The sequence below is a fragment of the Gymnoscopelus microlampas genome (genome assembly GCF_963454915.1).
Source record: "Gymnoscopelus microlampas genome assembly, chromosome: 21".
Taxonomy (NCBI): Eukaryota; Metazoa; Chordata; class Actinopteri; order Myctophiformes; family Myctophidae; genus Gymnoscopelus; species Gymnoscopelus microlampas.
Window position 1 is genome coordinate 33,208,281 of NC_139958.1, and position 26,897 is coordinate 33,235,177.

The 26,897-nt window shown below is 41.6% G+C and overlaps 1 protein-coding gene across 1 annotated transcript; it reads right to left on the reverse strand.

Annotated features, from left to right (window-relative positions):
* Positions 1–2,405: 2,405 nt before the first annotated feature.
* Positions 2,406–26,421, reverse strand: LOC311037911 (GTPase IMAP family member 8-like). Its single transcript, XM_084047207.1, has 9 exons — positions 26,342–26,421; positions 24,910–24,972; positions 19,398–19,452; positions 18,598–19,302; positions 17,637–18,332; positions 17,408–17,526; positions 8,502–8,897; positions 6,536–7,346; positions 2,406–6,027 (listed from the first exon to the last, which is right to left on the reverse strand). Exons 3-9 carry the CDS (start codon positions 19,426–19,428, stop codon positions 5,936–5,938), a joined length of 2,850 nt encoding a protein of 949 aa, XP_083903333.1. The 5' UTR covers positions 19,429–19,452; positions 24,910–24,972; positions 26,342–26,421; the 3' UTR covers positions 2,406–5,935.
* Positions 26,422–26,897: the final 476 nt, after the last annotated feature.

Sequence of the window (26,897 nt, forward strand, 5' to 3'; positions counted from 1 at the left end):
ATTAATATTTTGGCCTTTTTTCTAACCAGATTGTTTTCTACCTTTGTACAGTGGTTGATTTTCTTAGTTTGTGTTCATGAATATTTTGTAGTTGTTTTAGTTTCTATTGTTCCTTGAGAGACAATTTTTTATTTTTTATTTATCTCTGCCAGCTAAAGCCTGGATTATGTTTTCTGCGTACCTTTTTGACACCAGGGGCCTGTTCCTCAAAAGGTGAATTAAATAAGCCTGGCCTTAAGTCAAATCCAGGCTTGACAAAGTCGGGTCCGTATAGCCTGGTTTATTTGGTTCCACGAACGCCAAGCCAGGCTGAAAATGAACGACTTTGTCGAGCTAGACCTTGTCAAGCCAGGCTGTGTCGAGCCAGGATAATGAAGCCAGGCTTCACGTATTTCTATAAAAGACCATGAAAGTCGATAGCAGAATCCTTGAACTTGACCAATCATGGAGCCTAAAACCAGAGCGGCCTTCTTCTCTGTGGCTGAACACTGAACAGCAGCACTGCAGCAGCTCATGGAATTAAAATGTATATATATATATATATATATATATATAATGTCAGACATTTTTTATAATATTAAAACAAATCTGTAATATATTATCAAACATCTAATAACAATATGAACTATTAACAAACTGTTAACTGTTGACAATGACATATCACATGAGTCATTGTGAAACAATTATGATTCATGGTCACACACTATTTCAGTAATATAATTAATTTGATTATATCTTATTGTATTCATTTCATTTTATTTGAATGCAGGGTCATTCAAATGAGTCCATATACAAACACATGTGTTGAATTAACTGTGGACAAACTTGAAGAACAAAGTCACTGGATTAAGTAAGCTTGGCTGTTAGCCTGCTCCTGACCAGGCTAACTTCACAGCTAAATTGCCATGGTAACTAAGGTAGGCTTGCTTAAATTCTCTTTTGTGGAATCGGGTCATGGCTAAACTTAGCCAGGGTGAACTGGCTAAACTAATCTTCAAGATAATTCAGTTTTTGTGTAACCGATTCAGCCCTAATCCTGGCTAAATTAAGCCAGGATAGGTGGTAAAGCCAGGCTTTAGCTCTAATTCACCTTTTGAGGAACAGGCCCCAGGTTTACAATTCCTGACATAGACACACAGAGACAGAGAGGCGATTTCCTATTTAAGGGGTCTTTTAAGTGGAATTCATAATTAATAATGTGCCTGCCCCAGAGATAAGGATGATAATGATGATAACAATAATAAACATATACTTAAACCGATTTCATCTTGGTTGAGTGTCTTACTCAAGGACATCTCGACACATTGCCAGGGCTGGGATTCAAACCTTTACCCATTCAGCTATGGCTGCTTTTCAGCCAATATGATGATTCTTAAATATTTTTTTTATGTCAAGTCCCCAAATTAAAGGAGAGTGCCGGTCATTTTAGGTTGTATGTTTGATGTGTCGCTAATCACTCACCAACATACAAAGGAACGTTGAATATTTCCAGATCTGCCCCTGTTGTCCATTCTGCAGACCCCTTACAGCGGCATAATGGGAGACGTGAGAGTAAGAGTGAAAATCGTCTATTATAACCGATGCAATTATTTTTTTCTACTACTGCTCATCGTGGAGTCTCATGATACTCAAACATGTGCTGAATGTCGCGCACGAGCTACCGTTCGTGCAGAACGACATGACGCTGGTTGCTTGTTTCTCTCACAGACGCCAGGTTCTGTGAGAAAAACAAGCAACCAGCTAGACGATTTTCACTCTTACACACGTCTCCCATTATGCCGCTGTAAGGGGTCTGTAGAATGGACAACAGGGACAGATCTGGAAAAATTCAACGTTCCTTTGTATGTTGGTGAGTGATTAGCGACACATCAAACACACAACCTAAAATGACCGGCAGTCTCCTTTAATTATGTATTTGGCCGAGGACCCCCATCTGAAAATACTTTGCGTCAGGGGTCCCCATAAGAAAGTTTTGTGTTTATTAGTTAATTTACACACATTTTTCAAGATTCTTCAAAATGTCTTCAAAATGTCTTGATCTACAAGCTCACAACATGTGGTATACAGTGAAAATGGTGTCTCACTGTGTTAAGATGCTTCTCTAATCTCTACATGTTCCTAAAGTCCTGGGTTTGAATCCTGCATTTTGAAGACTAACATCCAGCTAGATTAATGGAATACCAGTGGTTCTCAAAGTGGGATCCAGGGGGGTCCTTGATGGGGTTCCAGCGGGGTCCCCAGCAAAGTTAGTTAATATGGCATGAAATCTATCGATTTTATGTCATATAATGACGAGCGTCGTCCATGGCTACTCTGTTACATACTGTATAAGTCATCTATGATGAATCAATGAGGTATGACTCCATATTTGGCACTCCAAAATAAAGGTTACTCGACATGTAGAGCTCAGTTAACCATTTTCTTTAATCTGACTCGTTTCGGCGCGTGGCCTTCATCAGGCAAGTTGAGATACATACACATACACATACACATTTTTATAGGGTATACAATCATCCCCACCTGTAGGGGGAAGTTCTAGCTGGAGGTGTGATCACAGACAATAAAACAATTAGGCAATTGTGTAAAAGTCTACACACTATCATTGTAGGCCTACAATATCCTTCCATTTGTACAAAATGCAGATATCAGAAAAAGCAACATCACAGATATCTTAACAACAGTAAAAACAGGGGTTGGCAAAAGGGCCTACTCTGTGTGGAGTTTGCATGTTCTCCTCGTGTGTCCTAGCGAGGTACCCTCACAAAAACATGCAGTAATCCTGGTCTCTATACTGCCTTTCAGCCGGGGCGCCTGGTGGAGGGGAAAGGAACTGGGGCCTATTTCACGAAAGCAGAATTAAACTAGAAAAAGCTCCACTATTACTACTGCTCCTCGGTGCACAGGTCTCTACCAGGTCAGGTACGTTATTCTGGCCTCCTGGTGGCGCTATAATAGGCCAATGTGAAAATGGTGCCATTTATTCTTAGGTCTTTCACGGCAATCAGACACAGCATTCATGATTTGAGGCATTTTGTTCCAAAAATGTGTTTTGATAAATTAGACCTGCTGGTGGCGCTATAACAGGCCAATGTGAAAAGGGTGGCATTTCTTCCTCGGCCATGGTTTGATGCAGTTTGTTCAAAACGGACCAATCCTGCAAACTTTGGAAGCCAACCTTAGTGATCACATGACTATAGAGATACTGTGTACCGATTTGCATGACGTTTGGTTAAAAACTGTAGGAGTAATGTGAAAAAATGGGTTTTGCACAAATCGGCCTCCTGGTGGCGCTATAACAGGCCCATGTGAAAAATTTGAGGCAGAGGTTCTGAATTGGCATCCAGGGAGTGTGTGTGCACAGTTTCGCAGCGACCGGGCCAACGGTGCCGGAGATTTGGTGGTAACACACGGACAGGACGGACACACCGACATACGGAAGGACGGACGGAGGGTAAAACATACTCTCTCGCCATGCCTTCGGCCTGGCGGAGACAATAAACTTGGATTTAAGCCAAATCCAGGTTTGACAAAGTCTTCCGTACAGCCTGGTTTATTCCGTTCCACGAACGCCAAACCAGGCTGAGAAGGAGCTACTTTGTCGAGCTAGACTTTGTCAAACCAGACTGTCGAGCCAGGATGGGAAAGCCAGGCTTCACGTATTCCTGTAAAAGACCATGAAAGTTGATAGCAGAATCCTTGAACTTGACCAATCATGGAGCCCAAAACCAGAGCGGTGAAGTTAGCCTGGTCCGGACCAGGCTAACTTCACAGCTAAATTTCCACGGTAACTAAGGTAGGATTGCTTCAATTTTCTTTCGTGAAACCGAGTCATGGATACATTTATCCAGGGTGAACTGGCTAAACTAATCTGGCAAGATAATTCAGCTTTCATGAAAATAATTCATGGCTAATCCTGGATAAATTAAGCCAGGATAGCTGATGGATACTTTATAATCAATAGTTTATTAGATTATAATTATTGTATGATTATTGTATTGTATCACTTTGGATAATTGCATAAAGTATGATGTATTTGCTCAGAAGGGACAGTTTTGTAACTGCTAAGATAAGATGTCCTTGCTCCCTGGCCTATACTCTTTCTTACCCATGAAAGTTGTGGCTACAGTTTATCTATGATGCCTTAGAACAGGTTACCTTGCCACCAAAATGAGCCTTTGCCCCTGTTCATGTTCATATTATATTGTGGGGTGGGCTTAATAAGAGATAAACTGTCTGTTATAATGCTGAACATTTTGTATTACCAGTAGAGAATATTTTTGATGCCTGTACCACCTTGTCTCTCCTGTGCAAATAATCCAGTAAACCTGATTATTATTTGAGACTGACTCTGTGTTACTTCTTTTTACGGTAATCCTTTTTGAAAGCGTACCAACCTGGTTTTCCTAAGTTATCAATAGCTGTTACATCCAGGCTTAACCCCTAATTCTGCTTTCGTGAAATAGGCCCCTGGTTGGAATAATGTGTTCCTTCCACACGCTACGTCTAACCAAGGAACCTTCGCCCTGTCAAGGTTAGCTCTCATGCAATGAAGAGGCATGAGCTCGGCTCTAGGCTCTCCCTAGGCTGGCAGAGGGAGTGTAGCACCCAGGATTACCTAGACAATTGGCACTGGGTGAAAAAATGGGTTACAAAATCGTGGGATAAAAAATAAAAAAAACAGTAAAAACAACAGCAATGCCAAAATGTAAGAGAACATTAAAACAAGGCCCCAATGCAATGGTTTCCACTTAAGGAAAAGGCCTAAAATAAAAAGTAAACATTTAGGCCCTTTAGCTGCATTGTGTTGAGTTGGTATATCCAGAAAATGTCTCTCTGTGACAGTATTTGGGGAGGCTGCCTCCTCTAGGGGCAGTAACTTGTTTTATCTGATTCACTAAGTATACACAGATTTTATACTTATGCACAAACGTGAACAGGGCGTAAATACTCTCAAACTCACATCTGCTTATGTGACACAAACCATGCATAGCTGTTTTTAGAATGCCATAATGCCTACAATCAACATAGTGCTTAAACCTCAAATAAAATATTTATGTGGCCAACATTTGTCATCACATCAAAAGAAAAAATATGTCTGTTAAACAATATAGGTTATTGCTAGATAACGCAAACTGATTTTTATAGATTTTTCAGTTGACACATTTAGAGTTTAATTTAATTATAGGTCCCTCAGCATGTTTGTCGTTTTTGCAAGTGGGTGTGGCCACAATTTCACTTATTGATTAAAATAGACTATCATGCCTTATGTTCCAGGAAACAACAGTCACACCTCCAATGTTGCGTTTTTAATTTATAATACTTGATCACATGAACACCACACAATAGCCTATAAGTATTACATCTTATGAGGATACACTATGGATGAAATCTAACCGTGTCCATAATTCCATTCCCCATCCCAACATAGGACAGCAGATATTTTAATCCAAAGGACTGAGTTAGTGAATGAGGCTTAATTTGCCAGATGTATAATTTTGTGTGTTTTCTATGAGTTGACAGATGGGTGGATCATTTATTATAACGTACTAGATTTTAAGGTTGCATATCGGGCTGAAAATATTGCGCCTATATTGTGCTGATCAGAGCAATGGTCACTGAGTTATGGCCATTTGAAGTGTTAAACACTGCAGTAGTGCTGTAGTGCCCCATGTGTGTGCAATTCAGTTTTTGAGGGTGTTACTATTGTCATGGCAGACCCCTGAACAGTGTTTATGGCAAATGTGGTGCAGATTGGAGCAACTGTGCACCTGTGGCCCCCAGGTGCCCCTGACATGGCCCGTGGTGTGTGTTCAGGCAGACCCCTGAATAGTGTTTGTGCCAAGTTCGTAGTGGATTGGACCAACGGTGTGCCTCGCAAGTCCAGATGTTACTTGTGTGGCGTCCACCCACACTGTTGATCCACCATCGTATAAAGTTAGCAACATGAAGGAGGGCTACGATCTCTTTTACGAAGCCACTGAGCAACCTTCTCACATGGTGGTATTGATGGTGGACCAGAACCGCTCACTGGAACAGAAGACAACAGACAGCAAGACATTTACAAAGATAGCGATCCTCTGATGGTTGCTAATCACAGAGGGTTTCACTGTGCTTCCGCGAAAGAAAGAAAAAATGTCATCGCGACCTCCCATTCGCTTGTTATACGCCGTTGAAATAAAAAAGGCATGTCTCACCAAAAATACAGAGTAAAACACAGGAGCCGAGATACAGAATATTTCCCAAATACTTTAACCTGGAAGTGAATGGAGCAGTAAATCTTTGGATCACGTTATCTCCTGGTTCTGAGCGAGGAATAAAAAATTAAAACAAATTATTTTTTGATTTTTTGACTCAAAAACGTGTCCATAGCACTGTGGACCAAGTACCAACGAACGCATTAACGCGTCCATGGCAGTAATATTAATATTAATATTGCTGAAAGAGGAATATATTATCTTTTGTCACTGAGTTTATCTGATGAAGAAATGTTAAAAGTCACTGTAAGAACAAAGATTAATTATATTGATATACTTACTGCTTGGATTCCTGATGTCCATGCTCCTCCTTCTCCTGACTGGCAGGGTAATTGGCTCCGTCCGTGCAAACTTCACCACCCTCCCTACCATCTCCTCCTCTCTCCTCCTCCATTCCTCCTCTCTCCTCACCCATTCCTCCTCTCTCCTCTCCCATTCCTCCTCTCTCTGCTTCCATTCTTCCTCTCTCTGCTTCCATTCTACTTCTAGATTATTCAATTCTTCAGCCTTAATTATTCGCCTTCCTGTCAGTCTTTCAAACGGTCCCACTACTCGTCTTGCCCTACCTACCACGCAGAAGTGCCCTTTGTCTCTGACAGATCTGTCGTCTCTTGAGTCTAAAGGATCAAAGTGTCCTCTGTTCCTCGTCACCATGTCTTCTATTTTCTCCATCAGTTGTGTTACTTCTGAAATGGAGTCTAGAACATGGTACCTGTAGCCACATTTCTCTAGGAGCCACCTCAGAGGTTCTCCCTCAGACTCGATGTACTCCTCAACACATCTCTCTCCCAGCCACCATCCCCATGTGAACAGAACCTGAGTGTGTCTCCAGACTCTGTCCCCCAGCAGCTCCATGTGTTTCTCCACTGATCTCCTGTCATCTTCAGAGAAACTGGATTTTACAGAAACAGTCAGAAGGACAGCATGAGGTCCAGGAGAACACAGAGTCACCCCGTGTAGAAGGATGTCTTTGATCTTCTGTGTTGGAGGTGTAGTCGACCAGTCTGGACAGTTCACCACACTCACATTTCTTCCGGTACCTTGGCTCTGTTGTCTGACACATTCTGTCAGTTGAGTCTGGGTTTTAAACTCCTGGAAAATTAGTTTTACCGTATGTTAGTCATAATAATAAATACATGTGACCAGTGTTGGGCTTGTTACTTAAAAAATATATATACATAGTAATAACTAAATATTACTTTGAAAAGAGTAACGAGTAATATATATATATGTGTGTGTGTGTGTGTGTGTGTGTGTGTGTGTGTGTGTGTGTGTGTGTGTGTGTGTGTGTGTGTGTGTGTGTATATATATATATATATATATATATATATATATATATATATATATATATATATATATATATATATATTACATATACGTTACTCTTTTCAAAGTAATATTTAGTTATTACTCTCTGCCAAAAGTAACTTGTTAGTTACCAAAGTAACTTAAATGTGTACCCTCATTGGGGTTAAAATAATATCTTAGACTGGGATCACGTCGATTTGCAGGTTGCAGATCAGGTCTGGGTCTAGAGCAGATACGGAAAGCATGCATGTATGTATGTGCATATATTTGAAAATTACCGAATACGGCACAGTGTAGCCAATGTTTTCAATGTTTTCAATGTGAGCGCAACGGTTTGGGTGTGAAACACAAACCGTACCATAAATCCTCCCCCAAATCACGTTACTGTGCATCTAAAAGCCAAAACGCGCCAATGCAATTATAGTCGCAACTCCTTGCAACAAGCCCTCGACAGCTGCTCCTCCAAAACCGACCACCTTTTAAACATCTTTTACCCTTATTTTTTGATGTCATGTTAGTTTACTGCTATAATACGCACTTATTTTAGTAGTATAAATGACCTATGCGGTCGGATGTGCAGATTACAATTTCTTTCATTTTTTCACGGCCTAAGGCTACCGGCGTTAGCCACGCCGGGCCAGTTTGACACCTAGCCTACAGGCGTCAGCCATCCAGCAAAGCGTCGCAGGGATCCTCATAACCCCTTTCCCAAAGAATAGAAGAACTGGAGGGCAGGATCACAATTCTACACCAAATCAAAGATGACGAGCTTCTCTTCGACTCCCTGTGTCCCGATGCCGTCTCCCCAGCCCTTGAAATGGACTGATCCCGAGGTGATCGTGGGCCCCGCCGTGCCATCACAAGTAGCGGCTGTCCTGGACGACACTGTCCCCGCTCCGCGATGGGACAGTGTCGTGGGAGCAAAGCCCAAAGCCCGACCCCAGTCTTGCTCCACTCCTCGCCACATTTCTCTAGGAGCCACCTCAGAGGTTCTCCCTCAGACTCGATGTACTCCTCAACACATCTCTCTCCCAGCCACCATCCCCATGTGAACAGAACCTGAGTGTGTCTCCAGACTCTGTCCCCCAGCAGCTCCATGTGTTTCTCCACTGATCTCCTGTCATCTTCAGAGAAACTGGATTTTACAGAAACAGTCAGAAGGACAGCATGAGGTCCAGGAGAACACAGAGTCACCCCGTGTAGAAGGATGTCTTTGATCTTCTGTGTTGGAGGTGTAGTCGACCAGTCTGGACAGTTCACCACACTCACATTTCTTCCGGTACCTTGGCTTTGTTGTCTGACACATTCTGTCAGTTGAGTCTGGGTTTTAAACTCCTAGTTAGGGAATTTTAGCAAGATGTTTGGACCATCTGTGAAAAAAATTACTACCAATAGCTTTCTTCACCAATGTGTTCTTATAGGTGTCTAGAATCACCTCTCAATTAATGCGAACCCAAATCCTTGTGGAAAATCCTGGAGAGCCAATCAAAGTTAAGGAGCCCAGAGGGCTTGGGTTTAAAAATATGGAAATAAATAAAAGTCTAAAATTAACTTGTGAGGTGTCTAACTAGGGCAGGGGCTTTCAACTGATTGTGAACCAGGGACCACCACCCTGACTAAGACTCAACCTGGGGACCACTGTTGTGTTGGGAGGGGATATGGGCTAAGATTTGTTTTTTTGGTAACACTAACACTATGCATCCCAGGTCTATAATATATTATGATCAGCTCATAACTCTGTATGATTAGAGTTATAAGAACTAAAATATGCATAACCCTTTATAACACTGTTTCTCAACCAATTGTCCGATACTATGCGCAACACTTTTAATCAAGCCCTTAATTAACAGTAATTATTTAACTGAAATATAATGCTAGTGAGCAGAGCGTTTTTGAGTGTTTTTGAGAATTTCTCTTACTTCATCCATATATTAAACTCATGTTAACTGATGAGTGAGCAGACACATGCTATTATATGGGCACACTTCCTAATAATGATGGCGCAACCAGGCCACACTTCCACTTCTTGAGATTCCAGTTCCCTTTTCTGTGGAAGTTCCAGTAACTGCTGTCAACGACATTGAAGTGTCATCTTAGGTCTCTTCTTGGCTATAGTGGAGTCTCATGTCTCATGTCATTTTCTGGCTCAAACCTTCATCATTCATGTAAAAAGCAGGGGGTCAAGTGTATATCTGCTTGTGGCAAGTGTAATGGAGAAAGCAAGAAAATCAACCAGGCAGACGAGAAAAGGAGTGAGGAAGATGAGGAGTTGGCTGAGTAAGACTGACACCAGGTTTCATCAATACAGCACATTTCTTTACATTTTTCCTGCGATATGTAATAAAATATGTTCTTCTGGAAAATTAGTGTTTTTTTTTTACTCAAAACTAATGGTTGGAATAGATTCAGCACCCCTGAAAACCCCTAGTTAGACACCTCACAAGTTAATTTTAGACTTTTCCTTTTTTTCACCCAAGCCCTCGGGGCTCCTTAAGTCTAGCCTGGTAAACCCCCCCTCCCTCCGGAAATCTCATTTGCATTTGATTTCAGGAAGGAGTCTGGTCTACAGGCCTGTATGGGCAATTTGGGAGCTGGGCTGGATTACAGTTGACTGACAACCCCTTCAGCCAATCAGCAGTCCGTTCCCCTTCGGCCAATCAGCAGCTCATTTTCCCCATCCCCAGCCAAGTATGACGCAAGGGGACTTCTGAAGGGGCTATGCCGAAAATGGGTTGCTTTATTCGGATACATACGTGTCACTGCCTGCCCCGGCCGGTTCTCTGAATTTTTATTTTTAAATAGGCTCTGTCATGATTAATTGACCACATATATGAAGTTAAACAACTAAATTCTATCCAAACAATATCTTATAAGTAAATTCCGTGCCTCAAAATAGAAGTTTGAGAGCTTTTTGAAGTTTTAAAAAACAGCAGAGAAATATTGCACACAGAAAAGATAGCTGCTGCTCATTTTTGACTTTTTGGACTCGATTCCATTCGGTTTCACTCAAACTCGCCACCTGATTGGCCAACCTTTGCTGTCAATCACAGAACATTGAGAGAATGGAGAGTTCATGTTATGAACTCCAGAGAAACGCCCAGACAGGCCTGTAGGCCAGACTCACTTCTGAAAACAAATGGAAATGAGTTTTCCGGAGGGAGGGGTTTACCAGGCTACCTTAAGTCCCCACATGCAGACAGTGTATCCCACTGAGCATGTGCGCAGTAGGTGTACACTCTTATCAAGTGTTTAGCAGTATTTTCTTAATTTATTTTTCAGAATAGAATCAATTCAACAACACCCCAATCCCTTCCATTGATTATACACTGTGCTGTACATTACAGCTTAACAATAACCAATATGCCAATATTATATGGCCAGGGAGACATTTTTACTCAAAAATAATGGTTGGAATGGATTCAGCACCCCTGAAAACCCCTAGTTAGACACCTCACAAGTTAATTTTAGAATTTTATTTTTTTGTTCAGATTTTTAAACCCAAGCCCTCTGGGCTCCTTAACTTTGATTGGCTCTCCAGGATTTTCCACAAGGATTTGGGTTTGCATTAATTGAGAGATGATTCTAGACACCTATAAGAACACATTGGTGAAGAAAGCTATTGGTAGTACATTTTTTCACAGATGGTCCAAACATCTTGCTAAAATTCCCTAACTATCCTGGAAAATTAGTTTTACCGTATGTTAGTCATAATAATAAATACCCGCGAGACCACTGGGCCCGCATGGGAGCAAAGCCCAAAGCCCGACCCCAGTCTTGCTCCACTCCTGGTCCATGGTTAGTTGTCCAAAACAAAAAAGGGAAAAAATTATACTCCTGTCCCAACAAATCGAGTCTTGTTCCCCCGATCACCACCAGCAACAGCTATGTTTTGCTGGGCGAGCAGGACTTCCCCTTTCCCCCTGTCCCTGAAGACATGGCCTCTCCACTCGCTCCGGTCACTGTTCGCCGCTCTGAAGGGCTCTCACTATCCCCGCACCTCGGCTCCATGCTGGCTCCTGCGCCGATACGGGCCACCGGCGGGATGGGAGTTAAGCCTACTTCTGCTCGGCGTAAAATGCTGGCGTCTGCCGTAAAAAGACAGTCCGGAGGTCTCCCCAGGCTCCATCCACCAAACGCACCCCCCCCCCCCGGCCCCATCAATCAATCCTCATGCCGAGCCGTCTGTCCACCCCTGCCCCAGCATAGAGGCTCCGGCGTTATCTGTATCCTCTCAGCCCCCCCGGCCACTTTTCAACCCAACCACTCTGCTCATCGGTGACAGTGATTAAACGGGTCCGTTATTTTAATGCATCCACGGTTTGCCTTCCTGGTGCCACGGTAAATTCACTATCCAAAGCTCTCCAAGATCTGTTCAAGCTCTCCAAGATCACGTTGGGACAAACGACACTGCACGTCGCCAATCGGAGACGCTAAAAGAACGTTTTTTTACACCTCATCGATCTCCTACGAAGCTATGGAGTATCGTTCCTCCTCTCTGGGCCCATCGCGACTTATGGCCGTAGTGTTGAACAATTCAGCCGCCTCCTCAGTTTGAATGCCTGGCTCCAACGCGCCTGCCGTTCTTTCGATATTGGCTACATCGATAACTTTAATTTATTTTGGGAACGCCCCTCTTTCTTTCACAGAGACAGTCTACACCCAAGTAGACAAGGAAGCCACGCTCTGGCGAATAATATTGCTGTTAGCCGCCTCCTCCTCGCACCCTATCTGACCACAACAACAACATTGCCTATTCCGGATGGGTCCTCCACTGATTGACGTCCCCCTGGTCCCGGCCTCAATAGTTCCGTCCTCTTACACAGCCTATTTTCCAACGGGCTCGGACCAATATCTTCACTCAAGTTAACGTCCATTACAACACAGCCTGTCGTGGCTGTCCCTATTTCTGACTCCACATCCCCCCCTCCATATCACCCCCCGCCCCCTTAATAATATGCCATTCCCCATTTCAATAATAATCAGTAATAGACACGTCAACTCGCCATCTGCACCCAGCCATCACACTAGATACGGTGTTGAACACGCCCACCTGTGCTATTTGCGCCGTGCCGTGCCTGTGTCCTCTCCAAGTATTAATACAACCCTCAACATGGTTTTATTAAATATCCATTCGCTTAGATATAAAACTTTTATTATGAAAGACTTTTTTACCTCTCACAATTTGGACCTTATGTTCCTAACAGAAACCTGGCTTGGCAGGCGATCTGAATGTACACGCATGCTGCCCGTCTAAGCCACTAGTCAAGGACTTTTTTAACCTTTTAGACTCTTTTAACCTAACTCAGTCAGTGGCCGGCCCTACGCATGATTTGGGCCATACTTTAGACTTGATTATTTCCCATGGACTATCCATCTCTGTCAGTGACATCTGCTCTTCATTCAGGGTATCAGACCACTTCCCAATTTTATTTTCGGTCTCAGTCCCCTGTTCACCACTCAAACCTTGTGCCCCTGCTCGCCGTCAGCGTGTCATAACTTCCACAACGGCCTCCCAGTTTTCCCTCACTTTTAATAATTCCCCTCCTTACCCTTCCGACAGCACTCATAGTGCCGAGGAACTATATCGCGTCTTTGATGCCACATGCACCACAACATTGGATTCCGTTGCTCCTTTCAAATTAAAGACGAAAAGCACTAAAGCACTTTCAGAGCCCTGGCTCAATAGCTCCACTCGCTCTCTCAGGTGCGCCTGCCGGCGCGCTGAGAGAAAATGGAAGAAGGATAGGCTTCAGATTTCGGTTGAAATCCTACGTGGCTGTCTCTTTGACTACCAGAATGCAGTCAAAGTGGCCATGGCCAGCTGCTTTCAAACAAGTCGTGGTGCAGCCTCTCCTCAAAAAGGCAAATTTAAACCCCTCCTCCCTTTCCAATTTTAGGCCAATCTCACAACTCCCGTTTCTTTCTAAAGCCCTGGAAAAGGTAGTCTACCTTCAATTGCAAGCTTTTTTAACCACTCACGGTATTCACCATGCGTTTCAGTCCGGCTTCAGACCTGGACATAGCACAGAAACTGCACTCCTAAGAGTCCTAAATGACATACGTCTAATTACTGATACAGGCTGCCCTGCAGCCCTGGTGCTCCTTGATCTGTCAGCTGCATTCGACACAGTGGATCATCGGATCCTGCTGTCTAGATTGGAGCACCACGTTGGCATTTCTGGCACTGCTCTAATATGGTTCAGGTCGTATCTTACCGACCGCAGTTTTAAAGTTAAACTAGGCGATTTTAACTCTAGTGTGGCCCCTCTAACCTGCGGCGTCCCACAGGGTTCCATCCTTGGTCCCATCCTCTTTCTGCTCTATATGCTCCCACTAGGCTCAGTCATTAAACAACAAAATGTATCTTTTCATTTCTATGCAGATGATATTCAGCTTTACTTACCGCTAAATATGACCAGTACCGACCCCGCTCAGCCGCTGTCGAAGTGCCTCTCTGATATTAAATCTTGGATGAATACAAACTTTCTCACTCTGAATGAAAGCAAAACCGAAGTCATCATGTTCAACAATAACCCTAGCTCACCCATCACCCCATTCGGCCCCCTCAGTGATAACATCCGTTTTTCAGTTAAGAGCCTTGGTGTCACCTTTGACATTAACATTAAATTCGACAAGCATATTAGCTCTGTGGTCAAAGCTAGCTTTTTTCAGCTTAGGCTTCTATCCAGGGCAAAGGCCTATCTGCCCCGTACCGACCTCGAGAGAGTCATCCACACTTTTATTTCAACTAGACTAGATTACTGTAATGCTCTCTATGCAGGCATTGATCAGTCAGCTATCAGGCGTCTTCAGCTTGTTCAGAATGCCGCCGCTCGCCTCCGCGGGACCATATCACCCCAGTCCTCGCCTCCCTCCACTGGCTCCCTGTCCACTTTAGAATTGATTTTAAGATTTTAGTGTTTGTTTTTAAAGCCCAAAATGACCTGTCCCCTCCATATTTAGCTGAATTGATCGCTCCCCACGTCCCAACAAGAGCCCTGAGATCGGCCAACCAATCTCTCCTGGTTGTGCCCGACACACATTTCAGGACCAGAGGAGATTGTGCGTTTGCCGTGGCCGGTCCCAACCTCTGGAACGCCCTGCCTTTCCATGTTCGCTCTGCTCGGACTCTGACGGTTTTTAAATCCCTATTAAAGACTAATGTTTACTCTATCGCTTTTAATTCAATTTAATTCAAGTCTACCCTTGTAGCCTATGATGTTCCCATGTACTGCTTATTGTATTTTATATATTGAAGTAATGCCTGCCTATGTTATTATGTTATTATGCTCTATAATGTGAAGCACTTTGGTTCGACCTTGGACGATGTAAATGTGCTATACAAATAAAGTTTGATTTGATTTGATTTGATTTGCAACTGCCATTGGGGATAATGGTTGCGAGTAATTGCAAGTAGTTGCATTTGTGTGGACTGGCCGTAACATGTTACATCTTGACTCACAGTTTCACCAAGGTGTGAGAGAATTGTAACTAAATACTTTTGGGGAAAATAAACTGTAATATTATTACTCAAAATGTTACGGTAATTAGTTACTGTACATTACTCGCTACTGGAAAAAAAGTTCATTACTTTCCAATGCTGAATGTGACTGAGAATGTTTTAAGCAAAACCTTATTAGGATTATAGAGCAACCCCCAAATTTGGGCAAATCTTTGAATACATTAATTAAAATACATAATTTTTTTAAGCGAACATTTGCAACTCCAATCTTTGTTTCTGTGAATTCTACAAATGTCTTCATATCAGTGGTTCTCAAACTCTTTCATGTCAAGGGCCCCAAAAATTATATGTATTTAACCACGGACCCCCATCTCAAAATATGTTGTTCCAGGGACCCCCAAGAAGCAAAGATTTGAGTAAAAAATGTTCGCTTAAAAAGAATATATATATTTAAAGATTTGCACACATTTTCCCAATTAAAAAAAATAGCAGATCTGCTATTTTTTCAAATTGTGAAAATATAGCACTGACTGGATTACTCATCCAGAATGCTGAGAATTGAGGACATGATCAAAACATGTGGAAAAGATCTGTGGGAGACACTTTAGATCTATTGCAAGAATCACTCGTACCGGGATAGTGGACAGGATGTAAACTGTATAGTATTAGACTGTGCTTTGCACAGATGGAAGTGGAGTCAGTTTAATCTAAAGCGGCCTCCTACTCATCAGTGTTCACAGGTCCTGATCCCAAACTGTTTTGAGACAATTAAGTGACAGAGCATTGCAATTACCTATCAATTCATATATTGTGGAGATCTGTCCCTTACAACCTGCCTGGTAGTCCCAGGAAATCCCAGAAATGGTGTATCCTATGAACATTTATGATAGAAATGTTCTCCATAGGTCTAGTGGATGCAATTCAACTCGGTTGCTAAAAGTTGCATGATGGGCAATTTGCATTGTTATTAGCATTGCTGTCGGGTGTTCAAAACTGTTACTTTTCATTAAATGAAAAAACAAGAACCTGTGTTCCAAATGGATCCAAAGTAGTTATTATTTAGTCACAAGCTCATGTTAATATTTTTCATAGGTTTCGATATTTATTTATAAAGCCAACATAGTTTCACCTTTACAAAATAAAAATAAAATAGCAAAAACAGCAGATCTACAAGCTCAGTTTTGGTCTTGTAGATTGGCTATTTATGCTACGTTTGTATGACGTTTGTATGACGCTGTGCGCGCGTGCATGTGTGACACGCGGACCCCCTCCAGCCTCAAGACAGATTGACGCTACTGCTTTCGGGGGTGAAATTCATGGCGTGGGTGTTGTGAAACATTTGCACTCACAAAATATATACTTTTTTTTTTTTAAAGTTACCTAGTATAACTTTAAATTAAACATAACTATAATTCATAACTAAATTATTCTAATAATGTGGCAGCCAACCCCAAAAATGTTTAGAATGTTGGTGGAATTTAATTAGTCTCTGCCAGTGCACCTCATGTCAAGAGTGTGTGGTTTGGTTGGTTGTGAGGGGGAGAAATTGATGTACTGCTCAGTCCCGAGCAGAGCCTGCCTACTGCATCCGTTAATTTGCACGCAAACACACAGAGGCACGCACAAAGGTCATTTCCGTATCCGGTCTAAACCGGATCTGCAATCTGCAAAGTGAACTGAGCCCAGGCAGTCTAGCTTTGTTGCACACGCATGTGCACCATAGACATTGAAGTTGCATCTAGCGAGTGAACAAACCTCTCTGTTGAGAAAATAAACACTGTAAACAGCACGGATTACGTTGACACACTGGAACGATTTAGAAGCACTTTATAAGAAAACGAACACTTACGATGATTTAATGTATGTGTTTTCTTGTTAGACATGCTTTCGTGGCAGATTATGTGGGCTTTTGACAGTAATTTGTTACTTGCTCCCCCCTCTTCTTCCCAGTACGGCGTACCGGCACTGAATATTTTAGGTCCGTTCCGGCCCACTTTCACCCCTGCTACTATGCCCGTCTGTTTAAAGATCTCTAACTGTTGTGATACCTTTGCTTGACCATAATCTATACTGTACGTAGGGTCAAAGCAGGGAGTTCTTTATTGTCTTCTTTACAATAGGGTTGAGACTACAGGGAGTTGTAAACAGATAATTGAGAGAATGTTGTGAAGATGCCACCTCTATATCAAACCAGGCAGGCCCCTCCCTAGTGTAAACCCCTTCCCCCTAGAGGAGTTTTGCAATGTTACAAGTTGAATTGCATCCACTAGGCCTATGGATACAAATAATATTAAATTAAGTAACACCATGCAACAGGTTCAAACATCCATAAGAGCAGATAGGTGGTCATTCATTAACATCAAATTCATAGAATATTACTCGCCTTGAATAAAGTGCATCTAAACACACTCTTCTGCAGTATGGAATCTCCAGCTCTGCTCCTCCCAGTCTGTTCCCCACCAACCAACATCACCCTCACATCTGGTAGACTCTGACGTTCTCCTGACAGGCATAAAGTCAACATTAATTTAACACTGATTTAAGCTTAATCCGACGGACAGACAGACAGACTGACAGACTGATAGACTGATAGATAGATTGATAAGCATTACCTTCAAACAGAGCTTTCAGAGCAGCTCTTTGTCTGTGTGTCCTGGTCATGAACCTCTGGGCATGGTCCTCTATCTTCATCTTCATCTCTGACAACTCGTCTGAAACATCTCTATCATCAACTTTAAAATAGGGTCCACATTTATTTGATTCCACCATCCCCTCTATCTTCTTCAGCAGCTCTGTGACCTGAGCGTCATCTCTCTTGTCATTGTTGAAAACATGATACCTTTGATAACATTTGTCAACAAGCCAGCGGAGGTCTTCCCCTTCAGCCTCAATGTGCTGCTCAATACTTGTGTCTCCCAGACAGTCTCCATAGGTGAACAGTACAACAGTGCAACTCCAAATACTCTGTGTCAGAAGTGCCATGTGTTCCTCTACTGCTACTCTCTGTGCTTTGGTGAATGCTCTATCAACACGAACCATCAGAAGAACAGCATGTGGTCCAGGAAGACAGAGATACACACTGTTCTGGATCTCCAGTTTGTCCATCTCTGAAGTATCCTGACTGTTGTAGAACCAGCCTGGTGAGTCCACCACTGTCAGATGTCTCCCTGCTACTTCCCCTTCCTGTACCTCACACTCCACTGACCTCTGACCAGTTTTAAAAACACTTTGTCCCAGAATGGTGTTTCCTGCTGAGCTCTTACCAGACCAACGCCTTCCAAACAACACGATCCTGAAGTTGGGGACAGCTATAAAACAGACAAAACATTGTTTACTTTAACTTTGACACCTTTTTGTTTAAGGAACAAAGACACAATGTTCAGGATATATGCTGTTCTTATCCACTTATCTACAAGTTCACAACGTGTTGGGCTGCAACACATTGTGAGCTCGTAGATGGATTATTCTTTTAATACTTTAGAACATTTCCGTGGTTAAGTGGTTAAGAGATTCATATCTACTAATCAAATGTTAATAAACTATTGTTTCTTAACAAAGTAAAACAAAACATACGTGTAACACATGTAGTTTCTAAGCGTTTCTGAGCGTGTTCCCTCCTTTCTTCTGCTCTTCTGATGGTTCTCTCCGTCTCCTTCAGTTCCGCTGGGAGTAGTTTTTCTTTCTCATAGTGACCACCATTACTAGTCACCATTTGCTCTACCTTCTCAAGCAGCTCTGTGACCTGACTTCCATCTCCCCTGTCAGTGATGTTAAGAACATGGAAGCGGTCTTCACATATCTCAATAAGAGATCTTAAATCAGGGTCATTCCTAATGAGATCTTTCACAGGTATCATTTTGTTTTTATCATCTACAGTGAACACCACAATAGTGTGTCTCCACACTCGATCACCTAAGAGACTCATATGCTCCTCTACTGACATCCCTGTTCCCACATATGTGGTGTCCAATGGCATCACTAGGACAAAGACATGGGGTCCAGGGGGACACATATACACACTCTGTTGGATATCTAACTGAGTCAGTTTTGGGGTCAGATCTAGGGGTAAAGAAGACCTCCATTCTGCAGTGTCAACCACAGTGACCTGTCTGCCAGACACCTCCTCTTGTCTCATAACACTCTTATATTTTCTTCTGTTTGTTTCAAAAACACCTCTGCCCAGGATGATGTTTCCCACTGCACTCTTTCCACTGGTTTCACGTCCATGTCTTCCGCCGATCAGAACAATTCTCATTTCTGGCAGGACACGGTTCTGCCCTGGTTGGATAAATAAATAAATATAATATTTGTAAAGATCACAGGGAGTTAACCAGAATTAGTTTAATGGTTTTGTCTATTTTAATATAACTCACCTGTGATGGAAGCTGAGGTTCCACTGGCCATCCTGTCTGCAGCTGTTTGTTTGAACTGTATAACAATCAAATAATAAACAATAATCAATTATTAATATTAATATTATTATTACAGGAGCACCCCTTGGCAAATTACAGAAGTATAGCAACTCCGGACAATTTATGTAATTGGCAGGCTTAAAGTCTTATCCTTCCTAAGGCTCGACCATGACACGAAACCTCATTCCTCACACTCTTCTGCAACCTTTCTGTTGCTGCGAATCTGAACTGTCCTTGTAAAATAGAGTCAATGAACCTTCATCAAGATCCCGCGGGATCACGTGAGATCCCGCGAGATCACGTGAGATCCCGCGAGATCACGTGAGACTCCGCGAGATCTCAGAGACTCAATACATGAAGAGACTGTCACAGAAACGTCCTCATTGCTAAAGTGCAGACCTACCATCTTTCTGAAAGAGAATATTGTTTGTTGTCTATAATTTAGTCTAGTTCCAGTTTAGAATGCAGTGGGTTACATGTGTGCGTTATTGAACTAAAAGTAAGTGCCTTTCATGCTGTTAAGTTGAGATTTAACAAGTTACAGTGATGTATATGCAATTGTTATTTAGCTAACAATAGGTGAATTCCTTTCTGTGCTGTAATGTTTACAACAGCTAATACAAGCAGAGTTGTAGCCTGAATGTTTTGTGATATCCACAAGTTGTATTATTCAGTAGTGTGAGCTGTTAAGTAAGCTTTACATTGTGTTTCACAATATGGCAGCTCCCATTCTTACAATTAATGTGCCTATTGGAAATGTTACTGTTTAATATGCATTTATTTACCAGCAGTAATGTTAGCTATGGTTAACGGTATACTGTATGCTGTTCTTCATTTGTTTATTAAGTTATTGATTTATTGTGATAAGCACTGATGTTATTTTTTCTATTTTGTGCTTCCCATTTAGACCACATATCTACCCCCACTCTATCTTCAATAAATCTGGCTAAAGGCCAAAGGCTTACTCTGTGTGTTCTTACAAACACCTGTGGTGATGACCACCCTACCTGAACCACCCTAGCCAGAAGCTAAGTCAGCTACAGTCCTTTTTAGAAGTCAAGCGAAGACATTACTTCTGTGACACTACCAATGTCACAGAAGTAATTGTATTGTTATTATTTATTATAAAAAGGTATTGTGTTAGCGACAGAGGCAGCTCACCCGGTGTTAGACACTCCAGATGAAGCCATGGAAGTTCTGGAGCCTGATCCTTTTCCCATATCTGCTGGAATATGGCCTCTGTTTCACTAACTACTCTAGATCACTGGTTCACAAACCATTTACCAATAGAGAAATTGTATGTCTCCTCGGAACCGAAACTTCCGAAAGTAGCCGATCAACAAGCTCACAAAACGTTGCAATCTGAAAGGTTGTGAGATTGTAGATCGGCTATTTTCACAATGAAGTATGTCATACATTGAAAAAACTATTCTCAAATAAGCATTTCATGTTATCTTTAACAATTGCACATGTATTAATTGATACATTCATGTTGTTTGCATTGCACTTTAAATGAAGTGAGCCTTGAACTGGCAACCTTGCGGTTGTCAGGCATATTCTGTAGAGAGAAACCATCGGACCAACAGACCTGAACTAGTGAAAAAGGAGGCAACAGAGATGATACAGTTTCACGCAAATAGCTGAAAAATCCTGGGTTTAAGTGTTTTTCAAACTGCTCAAAATTGCGGACAATCTAAGGGCGGAGCTTACTGATCAAAGCGATAGATGTGTTCCTCATGAGTCAAGGCAAAAGTGTAAGCAAGTTTCACGACTTTTGGCCAAACGAGGCATGACTTTTGCCTGTTTAAAGTTTGCATGTTCAAAAGATTGCTATAGCGCCCCCCTTTGGCCAATTGGAGTGAGATTGGTTTCAGTGATATTTGGAATGACCCTCTACATTACTGCAAATGTGAGTCTGCATGTGTGTGTTAGGGGCAGATGAATAATTTTCATAAAACTGCAATAGTTAAAACCTATCTCCTCCTGGGATTTTTGAGAAATCTGCACAAAACCTTTTACACATGAACTTAGGGGAACCTTTGCCGACAAAACGTTAGCGGCAGATTTTCCATAAGTGAAAAAATGCAGAAGTTAAGAGCCAATGACAATGTTTTTCATATAATTCAAAATGATGGGAGATCTAAAGGTCAGAGGTCAAAAGTTGTTCAGCATGAGGAGATGCATGTGTATCGAAGTTTCATGGCTGTAGGTCAAACAGGGCATGAGTTGTACCTGTTCAAAGTTGGCATTTTCAATTGAGTGCTATAGCGCCACCTCTTGACGAATGAGTGTGAGATTTATTTCTTGATAGTTTTTCATGACCATCTATCATATGGCCGAGTTTCGTAAAAAGCGTCAGCACGGTTCAGCCAGAACTGCGAAAAGTGGCAGAAGGAGAAGCGGAATAATGCCAATCTTAAAACAGAGCCCAGCTCAGTGCCTGAGCTCTGGCCCCGTAATAATGCCAATCTTAAAACGGAGCCCAGCTCAGTGCCTGAGCTCTGGCCCCGTAAATATAGCTGCAAGCAGCGATGAGCGGGGCCAGGCAGACGAATAATTTTCATAAAACTGCAGTATTCATTGGCTCATTAAAGCTTAATGTTTTCATTGATGGAAAATCCACCACTAACGTTTTGTCGCCATAGGTCCAAAGTACATGTGTAGAACATTTCACACAAATTGCTCAAAACTCACTGCAGAAACACAGGTTTAAGTGTTTTTCAAACTGCTCAAAATGGTGGGAAATCTAAGGGCGGAACTTACTGGTCAAAGTGATATATGTGTTCCTCATGAGTCAAGGCACATGTGTAAGCAAGTTGCATGGCTATCGGCCAAACGAGGCATGACTTAGGCCTGTTTAAAGTTTGCATTTTCAAAGAATTGCTATAGCGCCCCCCTTTGGCCAATTGGAGTAAGATTGGTTTCAGTGATATTTGGAATGACCCTCTACATTACTGTAAAGTTTCAAACAAATGTGAGTCTGCATGTATGTGTTAGGGGCAGATGAATAATTGTCATAAAACTGCAATATTCATTGTCTCATAAAAGCTTTATGTTTTCATTTATGGAAAATCAGTTTTGTCGGCATAGGTCCAAAGTACATGTGTAGAAAGTTTCGTGCAGATTGCAAAAAAATCCCCGGAGGATCGTTTTTTTAGCTGTTTTTCATATAATTCAAAATGGTGGGAGATCTAATGGTCAGAGGTCAAAAGTCAGAGTGTGAAAGTTGTTAGGCATGAGGAGACGCATGTGTGTATCGAAGTTTCATTTCATTTTCAATTGATTGCTATAGCGCCACCCTTTGGCCAATGGTTGTGAGTTTCGGGCCTTGGTCGTTTGGCATAGCCCTCTACCATATTGGCGAGTTTCGTAAAAAGTGACCCTAAAAAAAGAAAGCCAAGAGTTTCAAAGAGGTTTCGAGCCTATAGGCCTCGAACCCTCAATAATAATTCAAAGTTCAAAGTGCTTTCATCGAGAGCTCATGAGAACACTTATTTTCCAGTCCAATATTCAATACTGCAGAGGTGTTCAAACCTTTTGTGCCCAAGCCACACCAATGGGCAAGTCAAAATCTCAAGCCACACCTGTATTCATAGCAACAAATAGCAGATCTACAAGCTTTTACTGAGCTTGTAGATCAGCTTTTTTTTTCTTTTATACCATTTATGACAATTTGTGAAAATAAATACATAAAAATAAAATCTTTGCCTATAATCACATGCCCAAAATAGAGATGCCAGGTTGGAAGTGGTAAATGCAGACTGTAGATGTGACCCCCCCAAAATAATCATATTTGAACTGGGGAACCCATTTTGTTTGACTCAGTTCCACAGATAAATATTGTGAAAATAGCACAGTGATACTACAGTTTGCAGACTTACAGTCCTGTTTTTGCTCGGCTCGGATCAGCGGGCCGTTTATGAAGGGCTTTCGCACGCCAATATTATAGTCCTGGAGAAAAGTTCAAATTCATCACCCACACGTGTGTGCACGTATACGAGCACGAGCGCGAGCCTCCGGTTCTCACTTCTCACGGGCGATCCTCTCTCCCAGAGGATCAGAGCCAGAATGTGTTTACTTTCGGTTTGTAAAACCTGACGTTACCCGCGCGGGCGCGTGGCTTAGAGTCTTTTGTAATAGTGTTTGGTGTGATCACGTGACCGGATCATGTGATCATCACACCATGTTGACGTTTCAACATCTCTTTCATCTACATGAAAAATATTAACCCACAAGCTGCTGGAGGGTCCAATTTAACATAAACCACTGAAAAGACCAGACACATTTTCCTGGCAGGGAATGTGTTAAAGGTGATATTTTGGGGATTTTTTTTTGTTTTTTGTTAAAAAGGTTAAAGTACTATTCTGAAAGTAATCATACAGAGCGTTTGTTCGGTCACAGGGGTCTCTCCAGCTCTTTAGTAAACAGAATATAGTACATTTTTAGGTAGGTGACAAAATTTAAGCCAATCAGGAGAGGGCACTGAAAGTGTGTTTCTGTTTAATAAAGAGCTGGAGAGACATGGGAGACTCCTTTTACTGAACAAACACTCTCTAGCAATGAGTGCTATCAGAATATAGAGCTATTTAATTTTTATTTGAACCAAAGTAAATCACTTACCCTACCTTTAACATTTATCACTGTATTAGTTTAATGGATTTACATCAATGTTGTGTTTTTATGCCATGATGTTTGTTAGTTAGTTAGTTTGTTAGTATACAGTGTAAACATCCTAACCACATGAGACATATCGTCCCTGTTCTAGGGAGAACATTTGTCGAAAATAGCCGATCTACAAAGCTCACTTTTGTCACAAAATGCATCACATAAGACGCATGGTGAGCTTGATTAGCTATTATATATATATATATATATATATATATATATATATATATATATATATATACTATATATATATATATATATATATATATAGGCTATATATATATATATATAGTGGAGTATCGCTAGGAAATCGCCTGATAGGTAAGCACCACACCATGGAGAGACAGTGGGACAGAGACAGAGGGAGGCTCCACGGGTCATAGACCAAACCTCAAAAGCAGCCACTCTGTCTCACTCTAGCACTGGCTCTCCTGGTGAACAGACGGGTGCTCAGGCGGTAAGCGATCACTCCACTATTTCCCTCACAATGTTAATTGCTGGTGAAATGTAGAACTAAAGGACTCTTTCTTTTACCTCATAGGCAACCTATGGACCGATGTAAAGAATGCTGATATTATGATGGCCTTGGATCTGAGAATTTGTACCAAATAGATTTTCTTTATCACCAAAGTACATTAAGAACTGGAATATGATTAATGTAGAAAATGTATGGGCATTGCACTTTCACACAGGGCCTCATAACAAAGCAATAAAATTAATTTGGCTGGAATAAATATTAGTTAAACTATTATTACACTTTAACTTGATTTAAGTTTATTTCAAATGGTACTGAAAGATCATTACCTACAAGGTATGTTGCAGAAGGTATGTCGCAGGTGAAACAAGTCCAGACTCGATGTGAGCTTTGTCCCTGTTGGAGTAAAATAACGAGATAGAAGACTGTAGCGTGAGTCTAGGATCTGTATCTGTATTGCGACATAACACACACACTTCCTTGTTACAGCTGGGACGTACAGTAGGCTACATAACACAACACAACTCAAGAGTGGGTTTTAGGAGCCTGGTAAAGCCCCTCCCTCCAGGTTTTAGCACATTGGACTGTACTTTCCTGTGCTTTCTTTTCTGCAAACTGCTAATAAAGTATTCAATCAATACATTTTGGAGTTGTTTTCATAGACCTGGTTGCTTGTTTCTCTCGCAAAACCTGGCAACAATTATTATGATATTGTGGTTGTTCTGTTGTTCCCGTCAAATACACAGTGGTGGAAAGTAACTAAGTACTGTACATGTACTCAAGTACAATTTCTAGGTATTTGTACTTTACTTGAGTATTTCCAATACTTTTACTTCTACTCCACTACATCTCAGAGGCAAATATTGTAGGCTACTTTTACTCCACTACAATTATTTGAACACTTTAGTTACTAGTTACTTTTCTGATTATTATTACAAAACATACATTAACCACTTCAGCCCTAGATACATTTCGGCCATTTGAAAATAGCCGATCTACAAGCTCACAATGCGTCGTGCTGCGGGTACGGACGGTATAAAGACGGCGAAAATGTTCTCTGTCTGTCAGTAACAGAGAGCAGAACGCATGCGACACAGCTCATCTGCAGTGGAGTAAAGTAATTAAGTACATTTACCCAAGTACTGTACTCAAGTAAATTTAGAATTCCGGACTTTTACTCATAACAGTATTTCTACATTGCAGTATTGATACTTTTACTTAAGAAAACAATGTGAGTATTGTTTCCACCACCACTGCTCGTCTGTGATTACTCTGTTGGGGCGGGGTGAAGCAGCCGTGCAGGAGGTGACTGACACGGCTAATATGAATACCACGGTGCTTTTAGCATTAAATAAGCTCTGGGTCCAGTACGGTTCTGGAGACCTGGTAGGACGTACCGGGTCTTATACATTTGAATTATCTCTATATTGAAACGTCATCTGATGGCCCGCTTTGATCTATTTTGAGAAATCGATCAAAGCCGATAGAGGCCTCATCGGCCGATCGCAATCGCTCGCCGATCGATCAGAGCATCTCTACTGACAATTAGACCACTGTTGTACTATTCTTTTGTTATCCTTCAGTTAGTAAAGTTCAATAACTCCCGCATTTAAGAATGCTGAGTCACTGCTGTAATCACGGTAATCAAAACGCCATTCATGACAGTCTATGCATTGCTTTGGCTGGAATAAATATTAGTTAAAACTATTATTACACTTTAACTTAATTTAAGTTTATTTCAAATGATATACTGAAAGATCATTACCTGCCTACAAGGTATGTTGCAGAAGGTATGTCGCAGGTGAAACAAGTCCAGACTCGATGTGAGCTTCGTCCCTGTTGGCGTAAAATAACGAGATAGAAGACTGTAGCGTGAGTCTAGGATCTGTATCTGTATTGCGACATAACATACACACACACTTCCTTGTTACAGCTGGGACGTACAGTAGGCTACATAACACAACACAACTCAAGAGTGGGTTTTAGGAGCCTGGTAAAGCTCCTCCCTCCAGGTTTTAGCACATTGGACTGTACTTTCCTGTGCTTTCTTTTCTGCAAACTGCTAATAAAGTATTCAATCAATACATTTTGGAGTTGTTTTCATAGACCTGGTTGCTTGTTTCTCTCGCAAAACCTGGCAACAATTATTATGATATTGTGGTTGTTCTGTTGTTCCCTTCAAATACACAGTGGTGGAAAGTAACTAAGTACTGTACATGTACTCAAGTACAATTTTTAGGTATTTGTACTTTACTTGAGTATTTCCAATACTTTTACTTCTACTCCACTACATCTCAGAGGCAAATATTGTAGGCTACTTT

Coding starts and splice junctions, on each gene's coding strand:
- LOC311037911 (XM_084047207.1), bottom strand. CDS start 19,428: ATGGCCAGTGGAACCTCAGCTTCCATCACAG. Junction 19,303..19,397: donor AACCTCAGCTTCCATCACAG/GTGAGTTATATT, acceptor TTATCCAACCAG/GGCAGAACCGTGTCCTGCCA. Junction 18,333..18,597: donor AGAAACTACATGTGTTACAC/GTATGTTTTGTT, acceptor TCTGTTTTATAG/CTGTCCCCAACTTCAGGATC.